General features: G+C 43.6%; 1 protein-coding gene across 4 annotated transcripts in view; it reads left to right on the forward strand.

Annotated features, from left to right (window-relative positions):
- Window positions 1–22,894, forward strand: part of EPHX2 (epoxide hydrolase 2) — a 71,920-nt gene that overhangs the window by 13,406 nt on the left and 35,620 nt on the right. For all 4 annotated transcript variants that reach the window (XR_009548210.1, XR_009548211.1, XM_007517256.3 and 1 more), the window contains 7 exons: window positions 8,320–8,510; window positions 10,922–11,044; window positions 13,503–13,577; window positions 14,838–14,933; window positions 15,383–15,461; window positions 15,984–16,018; window positions 22,241–22,267. Coding sequence is in view for 2 of the 4 variants with exons in the window: in XM_007517256.3 (XP_007517318.1) it covers window positions 8,320–8,510; window positions 10,922–11,044; window positions 13,503–13,577; window positions 14,838–14,933; window positions 15,383–15,461; window positions 15,984–16,018; window positions 22,241–22,267 (626 nt within the window). In the remaining 2 variants the exon portion in view is untranslated. The remainder of the gene's footprint in view (window positions 1–8,319; window positions 8,511–10,921; window positions 11,045–13,502; window positions 13,578–14,837; window positions 14,934–15,382; window positions 15,462–15,983; window positions 16,019–22,240; window positions 22,268–22,894) is intronic.

The raw sequence follows: 22,894 nt of genomic DNA on the forward strand, positions 1-22,894 counted from the left end.
AGGGGGCCAAGTGGTGACACTTTTGATTAAGCACTCACATTACAATGCTTACGGTCCCAGGTTTAAGCCCCTGATCCCCACTTGCAGGGGAAAAGCTTCACAAATGGTGAATCAGGGCTGTAAGTGTCTCTCTGTTTCTCTCCCTCTCTATCTCCTCCTCCCCTTTCAATTTCTCTCTGTCTATATCCAATAATAAAAATAAAAAATAGAAGAAATAAAAAGAAAGGAAGGGAAAGTTTTTACTTTTTTCTTTTTTTAAATTTTATTATTTAATAATGATCAATAAGACTGTAGGATAAGAGAAGTACAGTTCCACACAATTCCCACCACTAGAACTCCATATTCCATCCCCTCCATAGGAAGCTTTCCTGTTCTTTATCCCTCTGGTAGTATGGACCCAGGATCATTATGAGGTGCAGAAGGTGGAAGGTCTGGTTTCTGTAATTGCTTCCCCACTGAACATGGGCATTGACAGGTCGATCCATACTCCCAGCCTATTTCTATCTCGGGAAAGATAGAGAAAGTTTTTTAAGCAAATATGATTTTTGTTTGGCCTTGCTGAACTGTGAGCTGTGGGCTCGCTCTTGATCCCCCAACCCCTGGCCAGCAGAATTGAGGGTCAGAGTTGTCCCCTGGGAGTCCTGGGGTGGCTCCACGTGGCAGGGGCAAAGTGCTCAGTGAGACAAGCAGTCAGCTCTGAGAGAGCCTCAGTGGAACAACTTGTTTATTGGGGGAAAAGGCAGTCAAATATACCCATTGCTGGGGAGGGGAAGGTTGAGGTAATTATTAACCCAAACACAGAGCAACACAATGTATAGTCACATTTTGACCTACAGACTATTTGATCACAAGTAAAAGGTTACCATACAAGGTTTGATCATAAGCTTCACAATGTATATTTTTCTGGAGGTGGACTACAGGCACTTTAGGGCGGGGTGTGGAAGAAGGGAGGCAGCTGAGCAATCAGGATGTTTGCTGGTGGTTTTCAAGTTAGTCATACACAGTAATTTATGGGTTTTGTTTAAAAAAGGAGGAAGGGTGGCATGTGTATAGAGGCATCCATGTCCGGGGGTCCAAGTCATAAATTCCAGAGATCAGGAGGGATCTGCCATATCTCAACCTGCAGGGGGGAGGGTCTGCGGTTGACCTGTTCAGACTTTCATGGAAATAATGGCCTGGACTTCCTGAGCAGTGGGCCCAGCCCCCAACAATGAGCTGCCTGATGTGGTTTCAGAGGGAGTCAGATAGTCTACGATGTGAGCTCACACTCATTCTCAGAGTACTTGCTAGGCATCAGAGTCCCGCTCTTCTTGAGGGTGCATGCGAAGTGACTTGACCCACTTTACCAGAAGACTCACATGAGGTAGCTGAGCCAACCTCCCTCCATACTTCTTAGCCCTGTTACATGGAAAGCATCTCACCAGCAAAACCATCCATGTCTCACTTCCAGCACCACCAAGCTCCTGCCCTTGCTGCTTATTCAGAGACAGCAGGTGATGTTTGCTTATTTGCTTGTTTTGTCACCAGGGTTATCACTGAGGTTTCATACCTGCATGATTCTACTACTCTCAGCTGCCGGGCTAGCTTCGTGGGCAGGAGAGAGACGACCAGGGACTCATGGCTGAGCTGGGAACGCAGTTCAATCTTTATTAACGATCGGGGATGAGTTCAACAATCTAATCTAATCTCTCTTCATTTGAAAGCCCTGTCTTTATATCTCCTGAAGCGGAAGTGTCAGGAAGAGGAAGTATGTAGGATAGGGGGTGGGGCGAAGGAAAAAACCACAGGAACCAGTGGGGATTAAACCAATGAAAACAATGATTATGTAAATAGACCACAGCCTTAAGCAATACAAGCGAACCTAATGTGATGATCAAAACAGAAGGTCTTATAAGCAGAATTTAGAAGCATACCAACACTCAGCACACTTTTTTTTTTCCAGGTAGAAAGTGAGAAATAATATGGAGTTCTGGTGGTAGGAATTGTGTGAAGTTGTACCCCTCTTATCCTATGGTTTTATCAATGTTTCCTTTTTATAAATAAAAATTTTTTTTTAAAAGTAAGAAATATCTAAGAGGTGGCACAGTGAATAAGGCAGTGGACTCTCAAGTATGAGGTCCTAAGTTCGATCCCCGGCAGCACGTGTACCAGAGTGATGTCTGGTTCTTTCTCTCTCTCTCTCTCTCCTATCTCTCTCATGAATAAATAAATACAATATTTAAAAAAGAAAGTGAGAACTATCAAGGTAGAGGGAGAGATAGACAAAGGAGAAACACCACATCACTGCTCCACCACTTGTGAACCTTCCTAAATGCTCCCATACGATGGCTGAGTGTAGTAATTAAAATAATTAAGACTTTTGGCAGGCTTTTGTTGGGGGTTTAAGAAATTCAGGTTTATCACAAAACAGGTTTATTTAGGTATGTAAGAGATGTGGCAGCAAAATAAGCAAAGAGGGAAAGATGGGATAGCTATGTGGTGTAGGCCACAATACTTGAGCATTGTTTACCAGCATTCTGCTACAGGTCTCAGGGGGAAGCAGCAGTGCAGCTCTAGGGATAAGGCCAAACTGATCAGGTAAAAAGCAAGCAGGAAAGGAGAGATTTCTGCCAGACACTCATTTAAGTAACTTCCTATACCCACAATCTCTTGTGAGTTTGTGTATGTCTGTCATATGCTCTTGACATCAACTTGATGTGAATATAATATGCTAATTATTTTCACATCCCATAATTCCTTTTGCTTACCATGAGTACACAGTGTTCCTAACAGCTGGGGGTTCAAGACTTGTTCTTCAAACAAGTAAGGTGTGCATTCTAACTGGTAAACTACTGTCTGATCCTGGATGATACCTTGGAAACAGAATTTATCTCTGATGGCCAGGGATGGCTATTCTAACATGAGAGTGCTTTGCAGTAGACTCAAGAGTTAGTAGTAGTGTAGAGCAGAAAAATTACTGGAGTGGTGATCCCCAGGCTGGGTCAGGCCTGACATGGTGCTGCATGTACTGTATGGCTTTGGTCTGTCTGAGTTTGTTTGCACATCTGTAAATGTGAGAAAGTCACAACACCTTGCCAGCCCTAGAGGTGGGGAGGATTAACTGGGCTGGTGAGAAATGAATGCATGTGGACTTAAAAAACAAACTATAGTTATGTCAGCAGAATAGCTGACTTGAATAGTTTGCTTTCTTTGGCATGTGCAACAGCCAGGTTCAAGTCTAGCCTGCAGCATAATGGAGGAATTCAGAGCTGTGGTCTCTCTCATGTTCTTTCTCTCTATATCTGAAAAAGTCAACATTGATCAGTGAATCCCCAGCAATGTCAGGAAAGAAGGAAGGGGGGGAGGAGAGAAAGTCATAAAGACAGAAAACAGATTGGCAGTCATCCAGATGGTGGAAGACTGGGATATAGGTGAGGTGGGTAAAAGGGTACAAGAACTACAATCTTCCAGTTGCCAAATGATTAAGTCATGATGATGTAGTGTATACTATGGGGATTGTTATCAATAGAACGGGATTAGAAGGGCTGGGGAGGTCGTTCAGCAATAGAACACACAACTGACATTGATTCGTGACACTATATGAGAATAATAAAAGCAAAACAAGGGAAGCTTTATGAGTAGTAGAGCAGAGCTTTGGTTTCTGTACACACACACACACCCCTCAAAATATAAAATAAAAATTGTACTATGCTGGGCTAGCGTGGGGGTGCTTCTTTCCGGGCATGTGCTCTCTGGATTGGAGAGAACTCAGTTGGAACCAGCCTGGGCTGCTACTCTCTCAGTGACACAAGGGAGATGACTCAGGAACCAAACACATGGCGTGAGGCAATGCAATATCTTTATTGATCAGAGAGCCAAAGCTTTTAAAGGTCCGACCCAGAAGTGGCAAGTTGGAAACGGAAATGGCTAGGAAAGAGGTGGAGAAAGGCAAAATGGGGCTGGAAAGGTACGAACTCCCTTAGCAACTGTTGCAAGGGTTTTAACTAGTAGGATTAATAATACTACCCTGCAGGCAGGGAGGGTCTTGAGGGTAGAAAGAAGATAGATCAAAGGAATGGAATGGGTGGGGATCTTTTAGGCAAAACAATGATTATGTAGATAGGCCATAGTATCAGGAATGCAGGGTGCTTTGTGAGCCCTGCCAAGGTCAACTACATCCTCACAACTTCCCAACATTACTAGAGAGGTGATTGGGGTGTGGGCTGTGTGGTAGCACTATGGGTCAAGTGCACATGGCACGAAGCACAAGGACTGGTGTAAGGATCCTGTTTCAAGCTCCAGACTCCCCACCTGCAGGAGTTGCTTCATAAGCAGTGAAGAAGGTCTGCAGGTGTCTGTCTTTCTCTTCCTCTCTGTCTGTCATTTCTCTCCATTCTATTCAACAGCAATGACAGCAGTAACAACAACAAGGGCAACAAAATGGATAAAATGGCTTCCAGGAGCAGTGGATTTGTAGTGCAGGCACAAAGCCCCAGTGATAACCCTGGAGGCAGAAAAAAAAATAATACAGAGAGAGAAAGGTGACTCAGTGGTACAGTGCTTGTCTTACATACTTGAGACCCAGGGTTCAATCTTTAGCACCACTGACAGCAACACAGACAAACCAAGCAAAACTCCATCGATGGTGGAGTAGTACTTTGCTCTCGCTCTCTCTTAAAAAAAAAAAAGTGGGGAGTTGGATGGTAATGCAGCGGGTTAAGAGCAGGTGGCGCAAAGCACAAGGACCGACATAAGGATCCCGGTTCAAGCTCCTGGCTCCCCAACTGCAGGGAATCCCTTCATAGGCAGTGAAGCAGGTTGGCAGGTATCTTTCTCTGACCCTCTCTCTTCCCCTCCTCTCTCCATGTCTCTATCCTATCCAACAACAACTACATCAATAACAACAACAATAATAACTACAATAAAAAACAAGGGCAACTAAATGAATAAATAAATAACTAAATATTAAATAATAATTAAATAAAAAATATTAAATAAATATTAAATAATGAATAAATAAATAACTAAATATTAAACAAAAAAAACTTGAAACAAACAAAAAGTCTTGGGCTAGGGAGGTGGCTCAATGGTAGAGTGCATATCACACATGTGGGAAGCCTTGAGTTTGATCCATAGCATGGCACAAAAATAAATAAATAATAATAATACTATACTGGAAATATGACAGTTTATAAAGAAAAAAAGACTCATGGTGAAGATTACTTTGCAAACTACAGCATGTGGAATCTTTGTGGCATATCTGAAATTACAATTATGTAGTATAGATGCTAGACTTCAAGTTTTAAAAAAGGTGGTAATGGAAGCTGGGTGGTAGCACAGCGGGTTAAACACATGTGGTGTGAAGTGCAAGGACCAGCGTAAGGATCATGGTTCGAGCCCTGGCTCCCCACCTGCAAGAGAGTCTCTTCACAGGCGGTGAAGCAGGTCTGCAGGTGTCTATCTTTCTCTCCTCCTCTCTGTCTCCCCTCCTCTCTCCATTTCTCTCTAACAACGACGTCCTATCTAACAACGACGGAGTCAATAACAACAATAATAACTACAACAATAATAAAAAAACAAGGGCATAAAAAGATAAAACAAACAAATAAATAAAGGAGGTGATTAGTGTCCAGTAACTTGGGTTGTATGAACTGAGTCATGTCACATGACCTAAAGCTCCCGATGCTTTTGTTTGGGTTTCTGAAAGCTCAAAATGTATACTCCATTTCTTCTGTGTCTATGTCAGAGGTGAGGATGGGTAAAGATTATTTATTTCCCAACTTGCTAATCTGTGAGCTCCAGGAAATGAATCAAGCACCTGATACATGTGTAATGTTGCCGAAAGGCCTCGTTGGCCTTTTTTTTGTTTTTTGTTTTTTAATTTTACTCAATTATATTCACCAATGAGAGAGAGAGAGAGAATGAGAATGATATCAGAGCACACTCCACCACCCATGGAGTTCCCTTTGTTCCATCCATGGTGTTTCCATGTGGTGAACCCAGGACCTCATGCACAATAAGGTCTGCACTCTACCCAGTGAGATATCACCTGGATTCTAACTTGCTGATTTAGAAACTGGACATTAAGAAATTGATGTAAGTTAAGTGAGGCTCCTCACATCACACTAAGATCAAGTTCTGGGGCATCACACTTAGATCAAGTTTCTCAGAGCAGGCTCTGTAGCTGGCCCATTTACTGTAGGCTTTCTTCCTTCCTTCCTTCCTTCCTTCCTTCCTTCCTTCCTTCCTCCCTCCCTCCCTCCCTCCCTCCCTCCCTCCCTTCTTTCCTTCCTTCCTTCCTTCCTTCCTTCCTTCCTTCCTTCTTTCCTTCCTTCCTTCTTTCTTTCTTTCTTTCTCTCTCTCCCTTTCTTTCTTTCTTTCTTTCTTTCTCTCTTTTTTTAAAATAAAATTCCTACTGTGATTTAATAGTGATTTACAAGTTTATAAAATAGTAGGGTATAATATCACACCACTCCCTCCACCAAAGTTCTGTGTCTTCTCCCTTTGCCCGCAATAGTAACCACCATAATCCTCTGCCAGGCTAGCGTGGGCATGCCTTCTTCCCAGGCGCATACTCTCTGGGTTGGAGAGAACTCAGCCTGGGCTGCTGCTTACTCAGGGATGCGGGGAGAGACCAGGTACTCGTGGCGGAGTGGGAACGCAATGTGTCTTTATTGATTAGAGACAACGCTTTTATAGGATAGAACTGGAAGTGGCAAGTGGAAAAGGAAATGACTAGGAAAGGGGGTGGAGAAAAGGAAAAAGTGGGCTAAGGTAGAAACTTCCTTAGCAATTGTTGCGAAGGTTTTAACCAGTGGGATTAACGTTACCCTGCAGGCAGGGCAGGTCTCGAGGTAGAAAGAAGATAGATCAAAGGTATGGAATTGGATGGGCATTTTTCAGGCAAAACAATGATTATGTAAATAGGCCATAGTATCAGGAATTCAGGGGAGCTGGCTTAATGCCCGACAGTCCTCCAAAGATCATAGTTATGGAATGACTATATATTTTTCCAAGTTTATGTGTTTCAGTTGTCTAATATTCATTTCACTTATGAGTGAAGTCATACCATAACTGTCCTTCTTTTCTTCGTCTTCCCTCTCAGAAAAGCAAAACAACACCTGTTTTTTTCAGGTGTTCTCTAGAATCTCTTCCCTTTCAGTGATGGTGCAAAAATAGATTCCATTTCATAAAATTCTTGGGACCTGGTGGAACTGGGCTTCAGAGGCCTCAGGTCATCTTCCTCTAATATTTTCCCATCCAAAAGTATGGACTAAAATTCTTTTTGGGGTGTAGAAGGAAGGAGTTCTGACTTCTATAATTGCTTCTCTTCTGGATATTGGTTGTTGGATCCACACCCCCAGCCTGCCTCTATCTTTCCCTACTCATGTAGGACTCTGGAGAGGTGAGGTTCTGGACATGTTGGCAAGGTCATCTACCCAGGGAGGTCAGAGGGTCAAAGAATGGGAAAATTGGGAGTCGGGCAGTGGCGCAGCAGGTTAGTGCATGTAACACAAAGCACAAGGACCCGCAGAAGGATCCCAGTTTGAGCCCCCGACTCCCCACCTGCAGGAGAGTCGCTTCACAAGCAGTGAAGCAAGCAGGTCTGCAGGTGTCTTTCTCTCCCTCTCTCTGTCTTCACCTCCTCTCTCCATTTCTCTCTGTCCTATCCAACAATGACATCAATAACCACAACAATGTTAAACAACAAGGGCAACAAAATGGAAAATAAATAAATATAAAAAAATTTTAAAAATGGGAAAACTTTCAGGGGAGGGGATGGGATACAGAGTTCTGGTGATGGGAATTGTTTGGAATTGTACCCCTCTTGTTGTTAAAATTCGTAAGCTCTTGCTGGCCAGGCTGGCTTCACGGTGGTGAACAGAGACGCGGAGACAACGGCTGGGCAGGGAAGCTGTATTTCTTTATTCAGGAACAACGATTCATAAACTAAGACAAACTAATCACCAAACAGAACTCTGCTGTCTCTTTGCGGCGGCACAAGCACTCTCTCTTACTCTGGAACTCAGGAACTCTCCAACTCTAGAACTCTGGAACTCTCTTACTGGGGAACCCTCTGAAACTCTGGCACTCTCGAACTCAGGAACCCTCTCTCTCGGGGTTCCTTGGGGCGGGGCCAAGCGGGCCCGCGAAAATTAACTGGACTGATCCAATTCTCTTGGCGGGGGAGGGCTAGAACAAACCAATGTAAAGCATACGACACCCTCTTATCCTATGGTTTTGTTAGTGTTCCTTTTTTATATATATAAAAAAGAAGATTAAGCCGTATTTACTATCTCTTGTGTACTTAGCTGAATAAATTGCTGATTTCTCACTTAGGATTTACCACCTGCATCCTCACCAACAACTGGCTAGACGACAGAACCCAGAGGGGTAGCCTAGCCCAGCTCATGTGTGAACTGAGGCCACACTTTGACCTACTGATTGAGTCCTGTCATGTTGGAATGGCCAAGCCTGATCTTCAGATCTACAAGTTTGTGCTGGACAACTTGAAGGCCAGCCCCAGTGAGGTATGCAGATGGTTCTTCTCATGGGAGGACAATGTTTTAGAGAGGTTGCACTCAGGAGAAGCTGAATGATTAGGTGGGAGACAGGTGGGATCTGGCAGGATGACTCAAGGTGGGAGTTCCACTTCTCCAAGGCCAGGCCTTCTCCTAGAGAATTTTCACTCATCTCATTACTCTAAAATATCCTCCTAGAATGGGCATCTGGCCCCTCTCTGTGGCTTTTACAGAACTTTAGTCAAAAAAGGTCAAGAAAACTGCTAGATCTGATGCTTTGTTTTACCTATAAAGAAACAGACTGTGGTAGATTTCCCCCAAACTAGGCTAGGCCACCCCACCAAAACATGAGCTGGAAGGGGCTTTCGTATAGCAGTAAGCTACTTCTTGGTGCCTTACTACCCATTCAATTCCATATCCATACTGTGTCCATGTGATCTATTCTAAAACACTGGCTTCATTGTGTTCTACACACAAAAGTGATGGGACCAAGACTAACTTCCTTTTCCTGTGGTTTCTGGTATGCTCTTCCTCTCTCTCCAATATGCTGGGTAGAAAGAACTCTGAACTTGATCATCATCAAGACCCCTTGCTTGCTTTCATCTTGGCCGACTCACTTAAACTTGTGCCTGCTCTTCTCAGCCTCTGCTTCCCTAAGTATTATCGTGGCTCCAAATCTAAATCATCATTTCAATACTTGCCTTTTCAAGTACATTTTTCACATGCTTGAGTTGCTTGGAATTCTGAGCTTGCCCTAATCCACAATGATAGATAAATGTACCTCCATAGTCTTTTCTAGAACGTTAAAGATCTGTTTTTTTTCCTCCTTTCTTATTTTAAAGTTTAGATCTTTCACTCATTAAGAATTTATGTGGAGATAAGAGATGAAGTAAGAATTCATATGGGTTTCTCCCAAATAGTTAACTAGTTATACCAACACCATTAAGTAATCTTTTTTTCTCTCTAGCTGGTTGCATTATTATTAAAAATCAAATTGCCACTTGTATTTGGGTCTCTTCCTCAATTCAGTTCTATTTAATTGATGTGTCTATTTCTTTTCTGTGAAGTCTTTTTAAAAATTTTTTTTAATCTTTATTTATTGTATAGAGACAGCCAGAATTCAAGTGGGAAGGGGGTGATAGAGAGGGAGAGACACAGAGAGACACCTGCAGCCCTGCTTCACCACTTGTGAAGCTTTCCCCCTGCAAGTGGGGACGGGAGGCTCAAACCCGGGTCCTTATGCATTGTAACACATGCGCTCAACCAGGTGTGCCACCACCCAGCCCCCCCCTTTTTTTTTTGCCTTTGGTTGCTTCATACTTTGCTATGTTCTCTACCCAATTACAGTTGTTCTCCAGAAGTTTTGAATCTACTCAGTGTCAATTTTCCTAGGTGGTTTAATATCATCCTGATAAATTTATAACATTCCTTAATCAGAATCCAGGCTGAAACCAATAGGTATAGGTGGGAACATGTAGATCTGTGTGTGTGTGTTTCTATGTATATGTAATTAAATATTCATGTTAACAGTAGACAGTCCTGGGCACATAAATTACCATGCTCACGTTCCTGAATTCAAAGCCCCAGTTCACACCTGCATGGAAGCTTCATGAGCATTGGAGCAGTGTTCCACCACCAGTAGTACTCCACTGTCTCCACCCCTCACCCCTAGCTCTATCACAAAAGAAAGAAAAATAATAGTGACCACTGGGAGTGGGCAGGCATCAAGCTACATTGGTAATGCTAGTGGCAGAAAGAAAGAAAGAAAGAAAGAAAGAAAGAAAGAAAGAGAGGAAGGAAGGAAGGAAGGAAGGAAAAAAGATAGATCTCATGGAGAAAAAAATTAATTTCATCATCATAAAATAGCCACTGTTGGTTTTGTTTTTTAATTTTTTAAATTTTATTTATTTTCCCTTTTGTTGCCCTTTTTTATTGTTGTTGTTGTTATGGTGTCATCGTTGTTAGATAGGACAGAGAGAAATGGAGAGAGGAGGGGAAGACGGGGAGAGAGAGAGAGACATCTACAGACCTGCTTTACCGCCTGTGAATTGATTCCCCTGCATGTGGGGGCCACTGTTGGTTTTTTTTGTTTGTTTGTTTCTTTTTTTTTTTGCTTCCAGGGCAGCCATTTTTTTTTTTCAATAGGACAAAGAGGAATTGAAAAGGGAAGAGAAGATAGAGAGGGAGAGAGAAAGATACCTGCAAACCTGCTTCACAACTTGTGAAGTGACCCCCTTGCAGGTGGGGAACCGGGGGCTCCAACCAGGATCCTTGCACATCCTACTATATGTGTTTAACCCAGTGTGCCACTGCCCAGCCCCAATACAGTTGGTATTTTAATGCGTTTCTTTATGGTGTCACCCTCACACATGACTTTGGTTGAAAGGATGCTAGTATGTGTATATATCATTTTGGTTCAGGTTGTTTTTCTGGATGACATTGGGACTAATCTGAAGCCTGCCCGTGACATGGGAATGTTCACCATCCTGGTCCGAGACACCAAATTGGCCCTGAGGGAGCTGGAGAAAGTAACCAAGATGCAGGTACCTCTTTGTCACTGCTGATTGCCTATTGTTTGCCTGAATTTCGTGATTTAGAGACAAACTGGAGGAGAGGAGAAACCAGCATGGCATTTGCTTTAGTTGTGGTTCTCATGCATTTCTTACTGGGAGCCCGTCACTCAGGCCAACAACTCAAAGGGTACCGTTGAAGAATTTCCAGTTTCTTTCCCTGCAGTCAGAGAACAGGGAATGCCCTAGACAGACCTTGAGTAGAATCAGGGAACTGCGACCGGTGGTCCGGGAGATGGCACAGTGGGTAAGGGAACTAAGACCAGAGCAGGCCTTTCCAAGTTACTCCAACTTTTCTTTTTCTGTATTTCTTTTACATTTAATTTTTTTCTGTAGCACCAGGAAATGAGCCTAGGGCTTCTACATGCACAACGATCTCCCAGGAGCAATTTTCCCATCTTTATTTTCTTGAGAGAGCGGAAGAAAAGAGAGTAAGAGACTGAGAGCAGATCCCACTATCACACTGCTCCACTATCCATGAAACTCTTCTCCAGGGTGCTCCTGTATGGCACTAGGACTTAAACCTGGAGTTTCACTCACTGTAGAGCATATGGTCTATTAGATGAGCTATTTCCTCCCCTCCCTCCCCTTTTAAATATTTTGTTTGTTTGTTTTGCCTTCAGGGTTATTGCTGGGGTTGGGTGCCTGCACTACAAATCCACTGCTCTTAGAGGCCATTTTTCCCATTTTGTTGCCCTTGTTGTTACCCTTGTTGTCATTATTATTGTTGTCATTGCTGTTGTTATTGCTGGATAGGACAGAGCGAAATCGAGAGAAGAGGGGAGACAGAGAGGGAGAGAGAAAGACAGACATCTACAGTCCTGCTTCACCACCTATGAAGCGACCACCCTGCAAGTGGGGAGCCAGGGGCTCAAACCAGGATCCTTATACCGGTCCTTGAGTTTTATCCCATGTGCATTTAATCTGCTGTGCTACTGCCCGGCCCTTAAATATTTTTATGAAAGGAAAAGAGACATTTGGCCACAGGTAGTGCCAGAAATTGAACTGGAGCCTCAGACATCCAAGACATTTGTTGTGCCTGCTAAACCACACCCTGGTCCTCACTTTATTTATTTATTTATTTATTTACTTATTTATTTATTTTAGAATCAACGTTAAAATTGTAGCTAGGAAGACCTAAATGGAGGGTTGGAATGTTATGTGGAACACTGAGAAATGTTATACACTGTGGGTCGTCCCGGAGCCTCCGCCTCCCTGGCCACTGGCAGCAGAGACTGGACCAGCCCCTGAGAGTCCTAGGGGGGCCCTGATGACAAGGGTGACTGATGACGAGGGTGAAGTGTGCGAAGAGGAAGGAAGCACACAAACAGCTCTGGGAGAAGCCTCATGGACATCTCTTGTATTGGAGGACACAAGCAGTTAGATATACCCAAGGTTCAGAGAGAAGGTTGAGGTGATCATTAAGCCATACACACAATGCAGAGTTACATCTTGCTGTGTCAAGTGTTTGATCTTAGCTGGGAAGTTATCATACAAGATCCGGTCATGAGCTCACAATGCATAGGTAGGCCTTTTTCTCTAAGGGTGGATTACAAGCATCTCTAGGCAGTGAGGAAGGGGGCAGCTAAACAAAGCCAGGATATTTGCAGTAGGTTACAGGTTGGCCGTGCATAGTAATTCATGGCTCTTGTTCAAAGGGAATAGAGGAGCATGTACAGACAGGAAGGTAACCCATCTGGAAAAGCCCATCCATTATAAGCTCATGAGGTCAGGGGGACCTGCCTAATGCTCCTCCCTAAGAAGGGGGGGGGGGGGACTCGGGGTCAACTTACTCAGACTCTCATGGAAATAATGGCTTGGACTTCCCAGACAGTGGGCCCTTTCCCCACAACACATGTGCCAACTACTATATTTTACACTTGATTGTAAACCACTAATCCCCCCGATAAAGAAAAAGAAACAAAAAGCTGTAGCTAGGGGTTCCCCATTGAGGAGAAGGCACAGTCCCCTTTTCGCTCCTGGTCATGCTGTAAACCACTAATCCCCCCGATAAAGAAAAAGAAACAAAAAGCTGTAGCTAGGGGTTCCCCATTGAGGAGAAGGCACAGTTCCCTTTTCGCTCCTGGTCATGCTGACAGTGCTCTGGCATGGTGACTGACTCATACCTGGCTCACTGCTCATGTCAGTCAAGTCAGACTCTGTCCCTCATGTCTTCCAACCATATTCCCAGGAGGAGAGGGAAGAAGAGAGTCTTTGGTCCTGGAGAGAACTCAGTAAACCTTCACACGTGGTCTCTGAGTACTCCTCTGGAGTTGGCCCTCAGGAGTTTTTTTTTTTTTTTTTTCCTTTATTGGGGTATTAATGGTTTACATTTGACAGTGAATAGCCCTCAGGAGTTTTATGAAATCACACTGTGAACTTTTGGAAGGAGGCTTTGTCTTCCCATTCACAGAACCTTTCCTACTTTCAGCTTCTCGAGACTGCATCCCCTCTGCCTATTCCATGCAGCTCAAGTGAGGTGGCCCATGGATATGTGCCCATAAAGGTAAGAACAAACCCCACCTTCCCAACCAGATCACCTTAAATGATCTATAAAAAAACTTCATTAAATATAAAGAGTAGCTGAACAGCCTACGTTCACAAGGAAATTCTGCTTTCCACGTTAGGCTGTGCCTCTTGAGACATGAAAGCAGTGTGAGAAATGTGGTCAGGGGCTGGGGAGACAGCATAATGGTTATGCAAAGACTCATGCCTGAGATTCCAAGGTTCAATCCCTAGCCCCACCAAAAGTCAGAGCTGAGCAGTGCTCTGGTCTCTCTCCCCTTTCTCTGCATAAATAAGTAAATTACATATATATATGAAATGTGGTCAGGTCTCTGGAACAATGGGCTACTGATGCCATGGCAGCCTCAGATGCTAATGTGTGTCTGCTGTTTATTCTCAGAGAACACTATTTTCATCTAGGGTGTGCTTATTGAGTTCTTCCGTGGTGTCTATCTCAGGAGAGGTATAATCATACAGTAAGAAACTAGACAGCCCCATTCTCAATGAGTCTTCACTGTGGATAACAAATGAAAAAAATGGTCATTCAAAGGCTGGGTTGGTGGTTGATGCTCTGGTCAAGGTCATGCATGGCCAAGCACTTAGGCAGGAGCTCTAACCCAGGCAGGGCATTAAAATAACTTTTCCAGATGCACTTTGAGGATCTTTTTCTGTTTGTCTTTGACTCTATTTCAAGGGAAAGGAACCTAAAGCTATGGGTTAGCTTCTAAGCCCAACAAGGCCAAACCAGGAGCAGATTCACCACCCCTGTCCTCGTGTCTCACAACGAGATTACTCCCTGGGGCAGTATCCTGCACAGGTGGAACTGGGTGGGCTCCATGTGGGTGATGGGACTCTGTAGACATGGTCAGGTATTATAAATAAAAAATAATAGACTTTTGGGGGCCGGGCACACCATAGCTCTACCCCACCATCCATGGAGCACTGGGGGATGCTATCCATTATGCTCCGTAATGTCAGGATTTGAACTCAGCGCTTCATGCATAATAAAATGCCTGCCCTACTGGATGAAATTATCTCCTAGTTTCCTTAACTGATAATGAAGGCTGCCTGCTTTTATTGTAGTTTGCATAGTTTTCTTTCTTCAGAGATCTAATATTAGAGTGTTCTGGTGCAGAAGCTGGGTCACTTCAGATTGGTTGATGTGATGGATTGGCTAACAGTGCTATAGAGAATTGGGGCTTCCTTCTTCCCCCAGCCTAGTCACATCTGGCTCACTTCTGATAACCTCTCTCTTCCACAGCCTGGAGTGCGTTTGCATTTTGTGGAGCAGGGTTCTGGCCCTGTTGTGTGCCTCTGCCATGGGTTTCCTGAGAGTTGGTTCTCTTGGAGGTACCAGGTAAGTGAGGGGCAGTAAGTAAGCCAGTCCAGGTAAGGGAAGAAACAGTCTAGGTGGTATGACCTAGCCTGCACTGTCACTGGGAAATTGAGACCTTCCACTGGAGCTTCTTCTCCATAGTGTCACCAGGCTTCCTCACCATTGTTGGGGTTGAGCATGACTCCAAACCTCAGGACTACACTAGTCCATGTGCTCCCTGTGCAGATTAGAAGAAGGCAGTCTTCTTCAAGATGCTCTGTACCATCTGCTGGGAAATCTTTGCCATGAACATGGAAGTCTGCAAAGTCTTGGCTAGCAACAGCACTCTATTAAATGCAAGGATACCTGACATTACCTGTGGCTCTTTGAATAGAGCCATTTCATAGAGCAGGGGGATAGAGGAGCCCATGAAAGTGTGTTGACAATACTAGAGACCTCATCTGAGCATTCCTGGTTTGTTTATTTTCTAGATCCCTGCTCTGGCCCAAGCTGGATTCCGAGTGCTGGCTATGGACATGAAAGGCTTTGGAGAGTCCTCTTCTCCACCTGGTGGGTTCTGACTGTCTGAACTCTGCAACACACAGGGCATTGTCTTCCCCTGGTTTCAGCTCAGAGCAGGTAGCCCTTTGAAGGGACCCTACATGGCTTCTCCCCACCTCTGTAGTGTCCTGTTTCTTTTCACTTGGAGACCCGCATGTCTCTGCTCCCCACGTTCCGATTGTCATCAAACCTGGGTCCCTGGGGAGCCTCCCACTGGCATACAAGATTTACCATTCATCTCAAGAATTTTCCCCCTGTCACAGACTGAAACTCTTCCCTGTTAGTCATCAACTCCTTTGGCAACCCTTCTGCTTTCAGTCTCTATGAATCGAATGACTCTGAGGGCCAGGTATAAGTGGAAACATACTGTATTCGCCTTTTTATTTCACTGAGCACCACATCTTAGCAATGATTTTATGGATATGACCCCAAATTCAGACAGAAAATAGAAAAATAGATTAGTGGTTGCAGTTTATTTTGGTGCATTTTGATCATGTGAATTCAATAGAATGCTTTTGTTTTTAACTGCAGAGATAGAAGAGTATTCCTTGGAGGTGATGTGTAAGGTAAGAAAGATCCCTGGGTGACCTCTGTGACATCCCTTTCATCTTGGTATCTTAAGTGATAATAAACCAGAAGTTGTCCATTGAAATTCTAGGAAAGCAGTTTTTCATGGCATTTGGGTATGTGTAGATGACTGAAAATTGAGATGATATTTCAGGATGTTAGCCAATGTTTAACTCATGTTAAAGAGTATTCTAAGTACTTGGCAGAAAAAGAACCTGAGTCAAGCGAAAATAGGATCAACAGCAAGCAACGCTAAGCTTAACCCTCACAGGGAGTTGGGAGGTAATGCAGTGGGTTAAGCGCAGGTGGTACAAAGCACAAGGACCGGCATAAGGATCCCGGTTCCAGCCCCCAGCTCCCCACCTGCAGGGGAGTCACTTCACAGGTGGTGAAATATGTCTGCAGGTGTCTATCTTTCTTTCCCCCTGTCTTCCCCTCCCCTCTCCATTTCTTTCTGTCCTACCCAACAATGATAACAACAACAATAATAATTATAGCAATAAAACTAGGGCGACAAAAGTGAATACATAAATATTTTTTTAAAAAGATTAACCCTCATAGTAAGACCGTATGTTACTTTCTTCTAGCTATTTGTTGGCTAGACCTACGGAGTTTGTATGTGGATTGTTACTAGTGTGGATAAGAATGGTGCTGCTAGTTGATGACAGGAATAAGTACCATTGAAGAGGGAGGACCCTCATTTCAGAGTTTGGAGTAGGGGAGGCTGAGACCAAGGTGAAGAAACACTGTGACCGAAACCTCCATTCAGCCTCAGGACAAAAATGAGTATTTTGGGAGGAGGGTTCAAATATCAACCACAGAGCTATGGATTTCACTATTTATAGGATTTCATTTCATTCTTCTCATTTTCTGAAAAGAAAGATTAGTTAGCACACTCCATCTAGGTCATAAGGCTAGAAGCTCTGTGTTTCTCAAGGATAATCAGTGAACTATAGCTATTAAAATGTAGTTACTGGAATGCCAGGTCTACAGAAAATTAGATTCTATCACCCTGGAGCTAACTTGTCCAAACATGGTAATGTATACCTCTGATGGAGTTCACAGTGTATACATATGACTCTGCCAGAACAAACACCTAAGGGGGTGTGTGTGGGTAGATAGCATGAAGGTTACATAAAGAATCTCTCATGCCTGGGCTTTCAAAGTCCCAGGTTCAACCCCCTGCACTACCATAAGCCAGAGCTGAATAGTGCTCTGGTAAAAAAAAAAAAGAAAGAAAAAAAAAAAAAAAGACACAGGTGGGGTTAAATAACACACATTTACTTTATCCCAGCTCAGGAGACCAGAAATCTGAGATCTGGAGTAATGGGAGTAATCAGATTCTGGCTATTTGTCCATCTACCTTCTGGTAGTCTGCTTGTGGTAGGGTGTCACTTTCATTTGTTTTGTAATGTGGCTCCAGGAAATGAAGTTGGGTCCCTGCACATGCTTGATGCCACTGAGAAATCTCCATGACTCCATTTTCTAATCTTTATTTTTTCAAGAAAGAGAGGAAAGATATCACAGCACCACTTCGCCATCCAGGCAGCTCCCTGAGTACCATCCTTGACACTCCTGTGCGGTGCTAAGGTTTGAGCCCAGGAACTCATGTTTAGTAAGGCGCATGCTCTATCTCCTGAAGTACTCTAGTGTCTGTTCAAAGACTGCTAATCCCTTTGGATCAGATCACACCCTTATGACCTCCATTTAACCTTCATTCTATAATGACCCCACTTCAAATATATCCACATTGGGACTTGGGCTTCAACATGGGAATTTCAACAGGACACAAATACAACAGAGGGTTAAACAAGACTTCCTGACACCATCTCATAATTGCTTCCTTTGGGAGAAATGATGAAAATAATTAATAATTATACCACCCATTTTTGCATTTAAAAATTAAAGTGGACTGTGTGTATTTTAACCAATGAAACCTGTCATCCAGTATCACTTTCAGTATTGTTGTTGAGAGGTGAGGTAGACAGTGAGGGGCTTGTCCATTGATCCTCTCAAAGTGAAGTGTCAGTCCTGGGTTTTTACTGGAGTCTGAGGACAGAATCAAAACACCCTTCTGGGAGTCGGGCGGTAGCATAGCGGTTAAGCGCATGTGGCGCAAAACGCAGGGACTGGAGTAAGGATCACGGTTCGAGCCCCTGGCTCCCCACCTGCAGGGGAGTTGCTTTACAGGTGGTGAAGCAGGTCTGCGGGTGTCTCTCTTTCCCCCTCACTGTCTTCCCCCCCCCCCGTCTCCATTTCTCTCTGTCCTATCCAACAACAACAATAAAAAACAAGGGCAACAAAAGGGAAAATAAATAAATATAATAAAAAAATTTTTTTAAAACACCCTTACTTTCCCCATGAAACAGATTGTGGGCAAAACTCTGTTTTCCTAAAGGGATGTCTGTGTGGGTAGGTTCCTTTGGCAGAGCAGAGAACAGAATGCAGGATATCTGAGCATGTTTTAAATGCTCTTGGGACAAAGAAACTTTGTCTTGTCCTTGTCTCCTGCTGTGTTGAAATTCCCATCTCATGAAACTGGTGATGATTATGCTTAGCAAAATAAATAAAGAGATAAAAGACTAGTGCATTGTGCTAAAGTAAAGGACTTTGGAGTGCAGGGGGGGTGTTCAGGAGCATGATGGAGGAGGAGGAGGACCTAAGGGGGAGGTGGGTTACAGTGTTATATGGAAAAATGAGAAATATTACACATGTACCAACTACTGTATTTTACTGTCAACTGTAAACCACTAATTCTCCCAATAAAGAAAAAGAGAGAGATATGAAAGACAACTACTGATGGTTTCACTCATATATGGAACCTAGAAAACTGATACACATGAATTTGCAAAAACAAGCAAATGAATACCTCCCCCCAAAAAAAACAAGAAAAAAGCAGAAGCAAACAAACTGTTTAGAAGACTTTGTGAGAACTATAGCAGCTATGTTTGGGAGATGGGAGATTGGGGACATAGAATTTAGTTGTGTGTGTGGTGTGGAACTATACACTATAATCTTACAATCTTTTTAAAAAATATATTTATTTATTCCCTTTTGTTGCCCTTGTTTTTTTATTGTTATTGTTACTGATGTTGTTGTTGTTGGATAGGACAGAAGAAATGGAGAGAGAGGAGGGGAAGACAGAGGGGGAGAGAAAGACAGACACCTGCAGACCTGCTTCACCACTTGTGAAGTGACTCCCCTACAGGTGGGGAGCCGGGGGCTTGAACTGGAGTCCTTACGCCGGTCCTTGCGCTTTTGCGCCACCTGCGCTTAACCCGCTGCACTACTGCCCAACTTCCTAATCTTACAATCTTATGACCCACTGTTAATCACAAATAAAAATGAGAAAGAAAGAGAGAAAGAATGAAAAAAGGAAGGAAGGAAGGAAGGAAGGAAGGGATGAAGGGAGGAAGGGAGGGAGGAAGGAAGGGAGGGAGGAAGGCACATCTCCTTGCTTCACTAAATAGAAGGTAGAAAATACCATAATGTTAGTACACCAGACTTGCAAGTCTATGACCCCAGAGGTCCCAGGTTCAATGGGTGGCACCATCATATGCCAGAACTGAACAGTGCTCCCTGATCTTTCTTGAAAGTAAATAAATATTTTAAGAAGAAAAAGAACTAAAGAAAAAGGTCTGACCCAGATTCTCCTTTATTCTGGAAGCATCATAAACAGATAATAGAAATAGAATCAATTGTATTTTCTGAGTCTTTCACTTCTTACCTGTGCAGCCTTCCCAGCCCCCACTAAAGCCATTTATGGAGAGAATCAAAAACAAATTTGGGTAACTTCTCAACTGGAAGAGAGAGGAATATTCAGTCAACTGGAAATATTAAAACTATTTTCCTACATGATTAAATAAACAAACAAACAAATGAATGGCATTGCATATTTCAGTTGCCCATGTTTAAAACTAGATCTGGGAGCTAAGCAGTGACACACCCTGTTGAATGTACATGTTACAGTGTGCAAGGACCCAGCGTCAAGCCTCTAGTTTCTGCCTGCAAGCTAGAATTTTTGTTAGTAGTAAAGCAGTGCTGCAAGTCTCTCTCTCTCTCTCTCTCATTCTTTTTTACCTTTTATATATATATATATATACCAGAGCACTGCTCCACTCTGGTTTATGGTGGTGCAGGGAATTGAACCTGGGACTTTGGATCCTCAGGCATGAGTCTCTTTTCATAACCATTATGCTGTCTACCCTTGCCCCAGGTGTGTCTTTATCACTTTTTTTCCTTTTTAAAATTATGTTTATCTATCTGTCTATCTACTTTTTAACCAAAGCACTGTTCCAGCTCTGGCTTCTGGTGGTGCGGGGATTGAACCTGGCACTTTGAAACCTCAGGCATGAAAGTTTTTTTGCATAACCATTATGCTATCTCCCCCACACACAATTTTTTTAATTGTGTTTATTTATTTATTGAATAGAGGCAGCCAGAAATTGAGAGGGAAGGGGGTGAGAGAGAGGGAGAGAGACAGAGAGACATTTGCAACACTGCTTCACCACTCGCAAAGCTTTCCCCCTGCAGGTGGGAACTAAGGGTTCTCTCTATCCCTTTCTATCTCCCCCTTCTCGCTCAAGTTCTCTCTTGTCTCTATCCAATAAATAAATAAAATATTTAAAAATAAAAAGTTGCCTTACAAATAATAAATAAAACCAGACGTGACCTCAGTATCGATTCTGCCACTGCTAAGCTGTGTGATCTTGGTTGTGCCATTTAGCCAATCTGAGACTCGGTGTCCTCATCTCTGCAGTGGGGACACCACTCCCTTCTGGAAGATGGAATGAGGTCAGAGGAGCTGAAAGTGAAAGTTTACACACCATCTGTTTCTAGGTCAATCCCTTGGATTTAGCTTTACAGATGTGTATTCTAACCAGCAGAAGCCCCTCAAGAGTGCAGACCTACAGGGGGCAGGTTAACTGATGTTACCTGGAGTCTTGTAGGAGGAGAGGGCTGGAAAATAGGGAGCTGGTGTACTCTGCAGGGGCTGAATAGCTTTTCAGGTCTCTCTTTCACTCCCTGTGCCCCCCCATCCCAGCAGGACACCCTATTTCTTGTTTTGGTTTTGGGGGATTGTTTGTTTGTTTGTTTGGTTGGTTGGTCGGTTGGTTCTACATCACTTGATACATGCACCTCAGTCCTTCTCCAAAGCCTCTGCACAGCTAAAAGGCCTCCACATGCCATGGTGCATGGTGGCCGGCAGGCTAAGGTATATGTGTCTTGAGGACAGGGAACAGAACTTGCTATCTTGGGGTGAAGCAAGCAGCCAAACCTCTCAAGGGCAGTGTTCTTTCCCTTTCTCCCTCCTAGGAAGAAGCCATGATTCCTGCCAGGTAATGTGGCCCATGAGGGAGGCATGCTAACACCAACTGAACAATCCACTAAGCATTTTTGGAATCGGGTTACAGAGCTGATGCTGGAAAGAGTAGAGAGAGAACTCAAAAGTTAGTGAGAGGTCAGGGATATAGCATAGTGATTATGCAAAAAGGCCTGAAGCACTAAAGGTCCCAAATTCAATCTACAGCACCACCATAAATCAGAGCTGAACAGTATTCTGGAAAAAAAAAAGTTAGGTGATTGAATATTCCATTAGTTTCTTCAGCTACCATGACAAAGTACGACTGACTAAATGACTTAAAACAACAATCCTCTTACCATTCTGGAGGCTGGGAATACAGGTTCAAGGTGTCAACACAGTTTCATGTGATGTTTGCAGATGACTTTTTTTCTTGTGTTTTCATCTGGACTATCCTATGTCTGTGTCTCACACCATTCTTATAAGGACTGGTATAAAGTAGGGTCCCATTTTTAACTTAATCACCTCCTCATTTACCCCATCTCCAAACACAGTCACACTCTGTGGTGCTAGGCCTTCCACTAGAACTGGAGTAGTATTAACCAAATCCCAGCCATGACAAGGACACAGATGGGCCAGGCTATGGTGCATCTGGTTAAGTGCACACATTATAGTATGCAAGGACCTGGGTTCAAGCCCCTGGTCCCCACCTGCAGAGGAAAATCCTCACAAATGGTGAAGCAGGACTGAAGGTGTCTCTCTGTCTCTTTCCCTCTCTATCTCCCCCTCCTTTTTCAGTTTCTCTCTGTCTCAATCAAATAAATAAATAAAACCACGGACACAAACACTATGATCTTGAAGCAGCAGGGGCTATTGAATACAATTTCTGATTTGCTGTGTGCTTTTTTTTTTTCCTTAGGAAATGGTAACCTTTCTGGATAAACTGGTAAGTAATTATTTGGATCTCTTTGGGGAATCTGTTCCAGTCTGGGTAATCAAAAGCAAGCTGTAATCCTTTAAAAGTAACTATGGGAGCCCAGAGGAGAGTGGTGAGGACAGGCAGAGCACAGGAGGGTGGCCTCAGTGAAGTCACAGCAGTCTGGAGAGCACCCTGCCACAGAACCAAAGAGCATTTCAACGGAGGCACCTGACATTGCAGAACTAGGAGCAGGTGAGACTGGAGAAGGAAAGAAACTGTTCCTGGTGATTAATGATTAGTGATCCTCCTTTGAGAGGGAAGTTTCAGTAGATGCAGTGGTAGTAGGAAAGAAGCTGGACAAGGTCAAGCTCCAGTTGGAAACTGGTGATCATTGTATGAAGTTGACAACACAAAGGAGACAGTAGTGTGGCAGGGAGCAGAGTCCATGAAGTGCTTTTCGTGACACTGGTGGTGTTGGGAGACTCTAAAGGCCCTGGTGTAGCTGGACAGAGCAGCAAAGTGAGCAAGAGGAGGTAACCTGCTTTTAGGATAGGGAGACCTGAGTCTAAATTGTGAATCCACCACTTACCAGTCAAGAAGTGCTAAGGGCCCTCCCCACTGTGTGCCTATCTTCCCATGTGCAAAAAGTGTTGA

Source organism: Erinaceus europaeus, chromosome 2 (genome assembly GCF_950295315.1).
Source record: "Erinaceus europaeus chromosome 2, mEriEur2.1, whole genome shotgun sequence".
Classification (NCBI taxonomy): Eukaryota; Metazoa; Chordata; class Mammalia; order Eulipotyphla; family Erinaceidae; genus Erinaceus; species Erinaceus europaeus.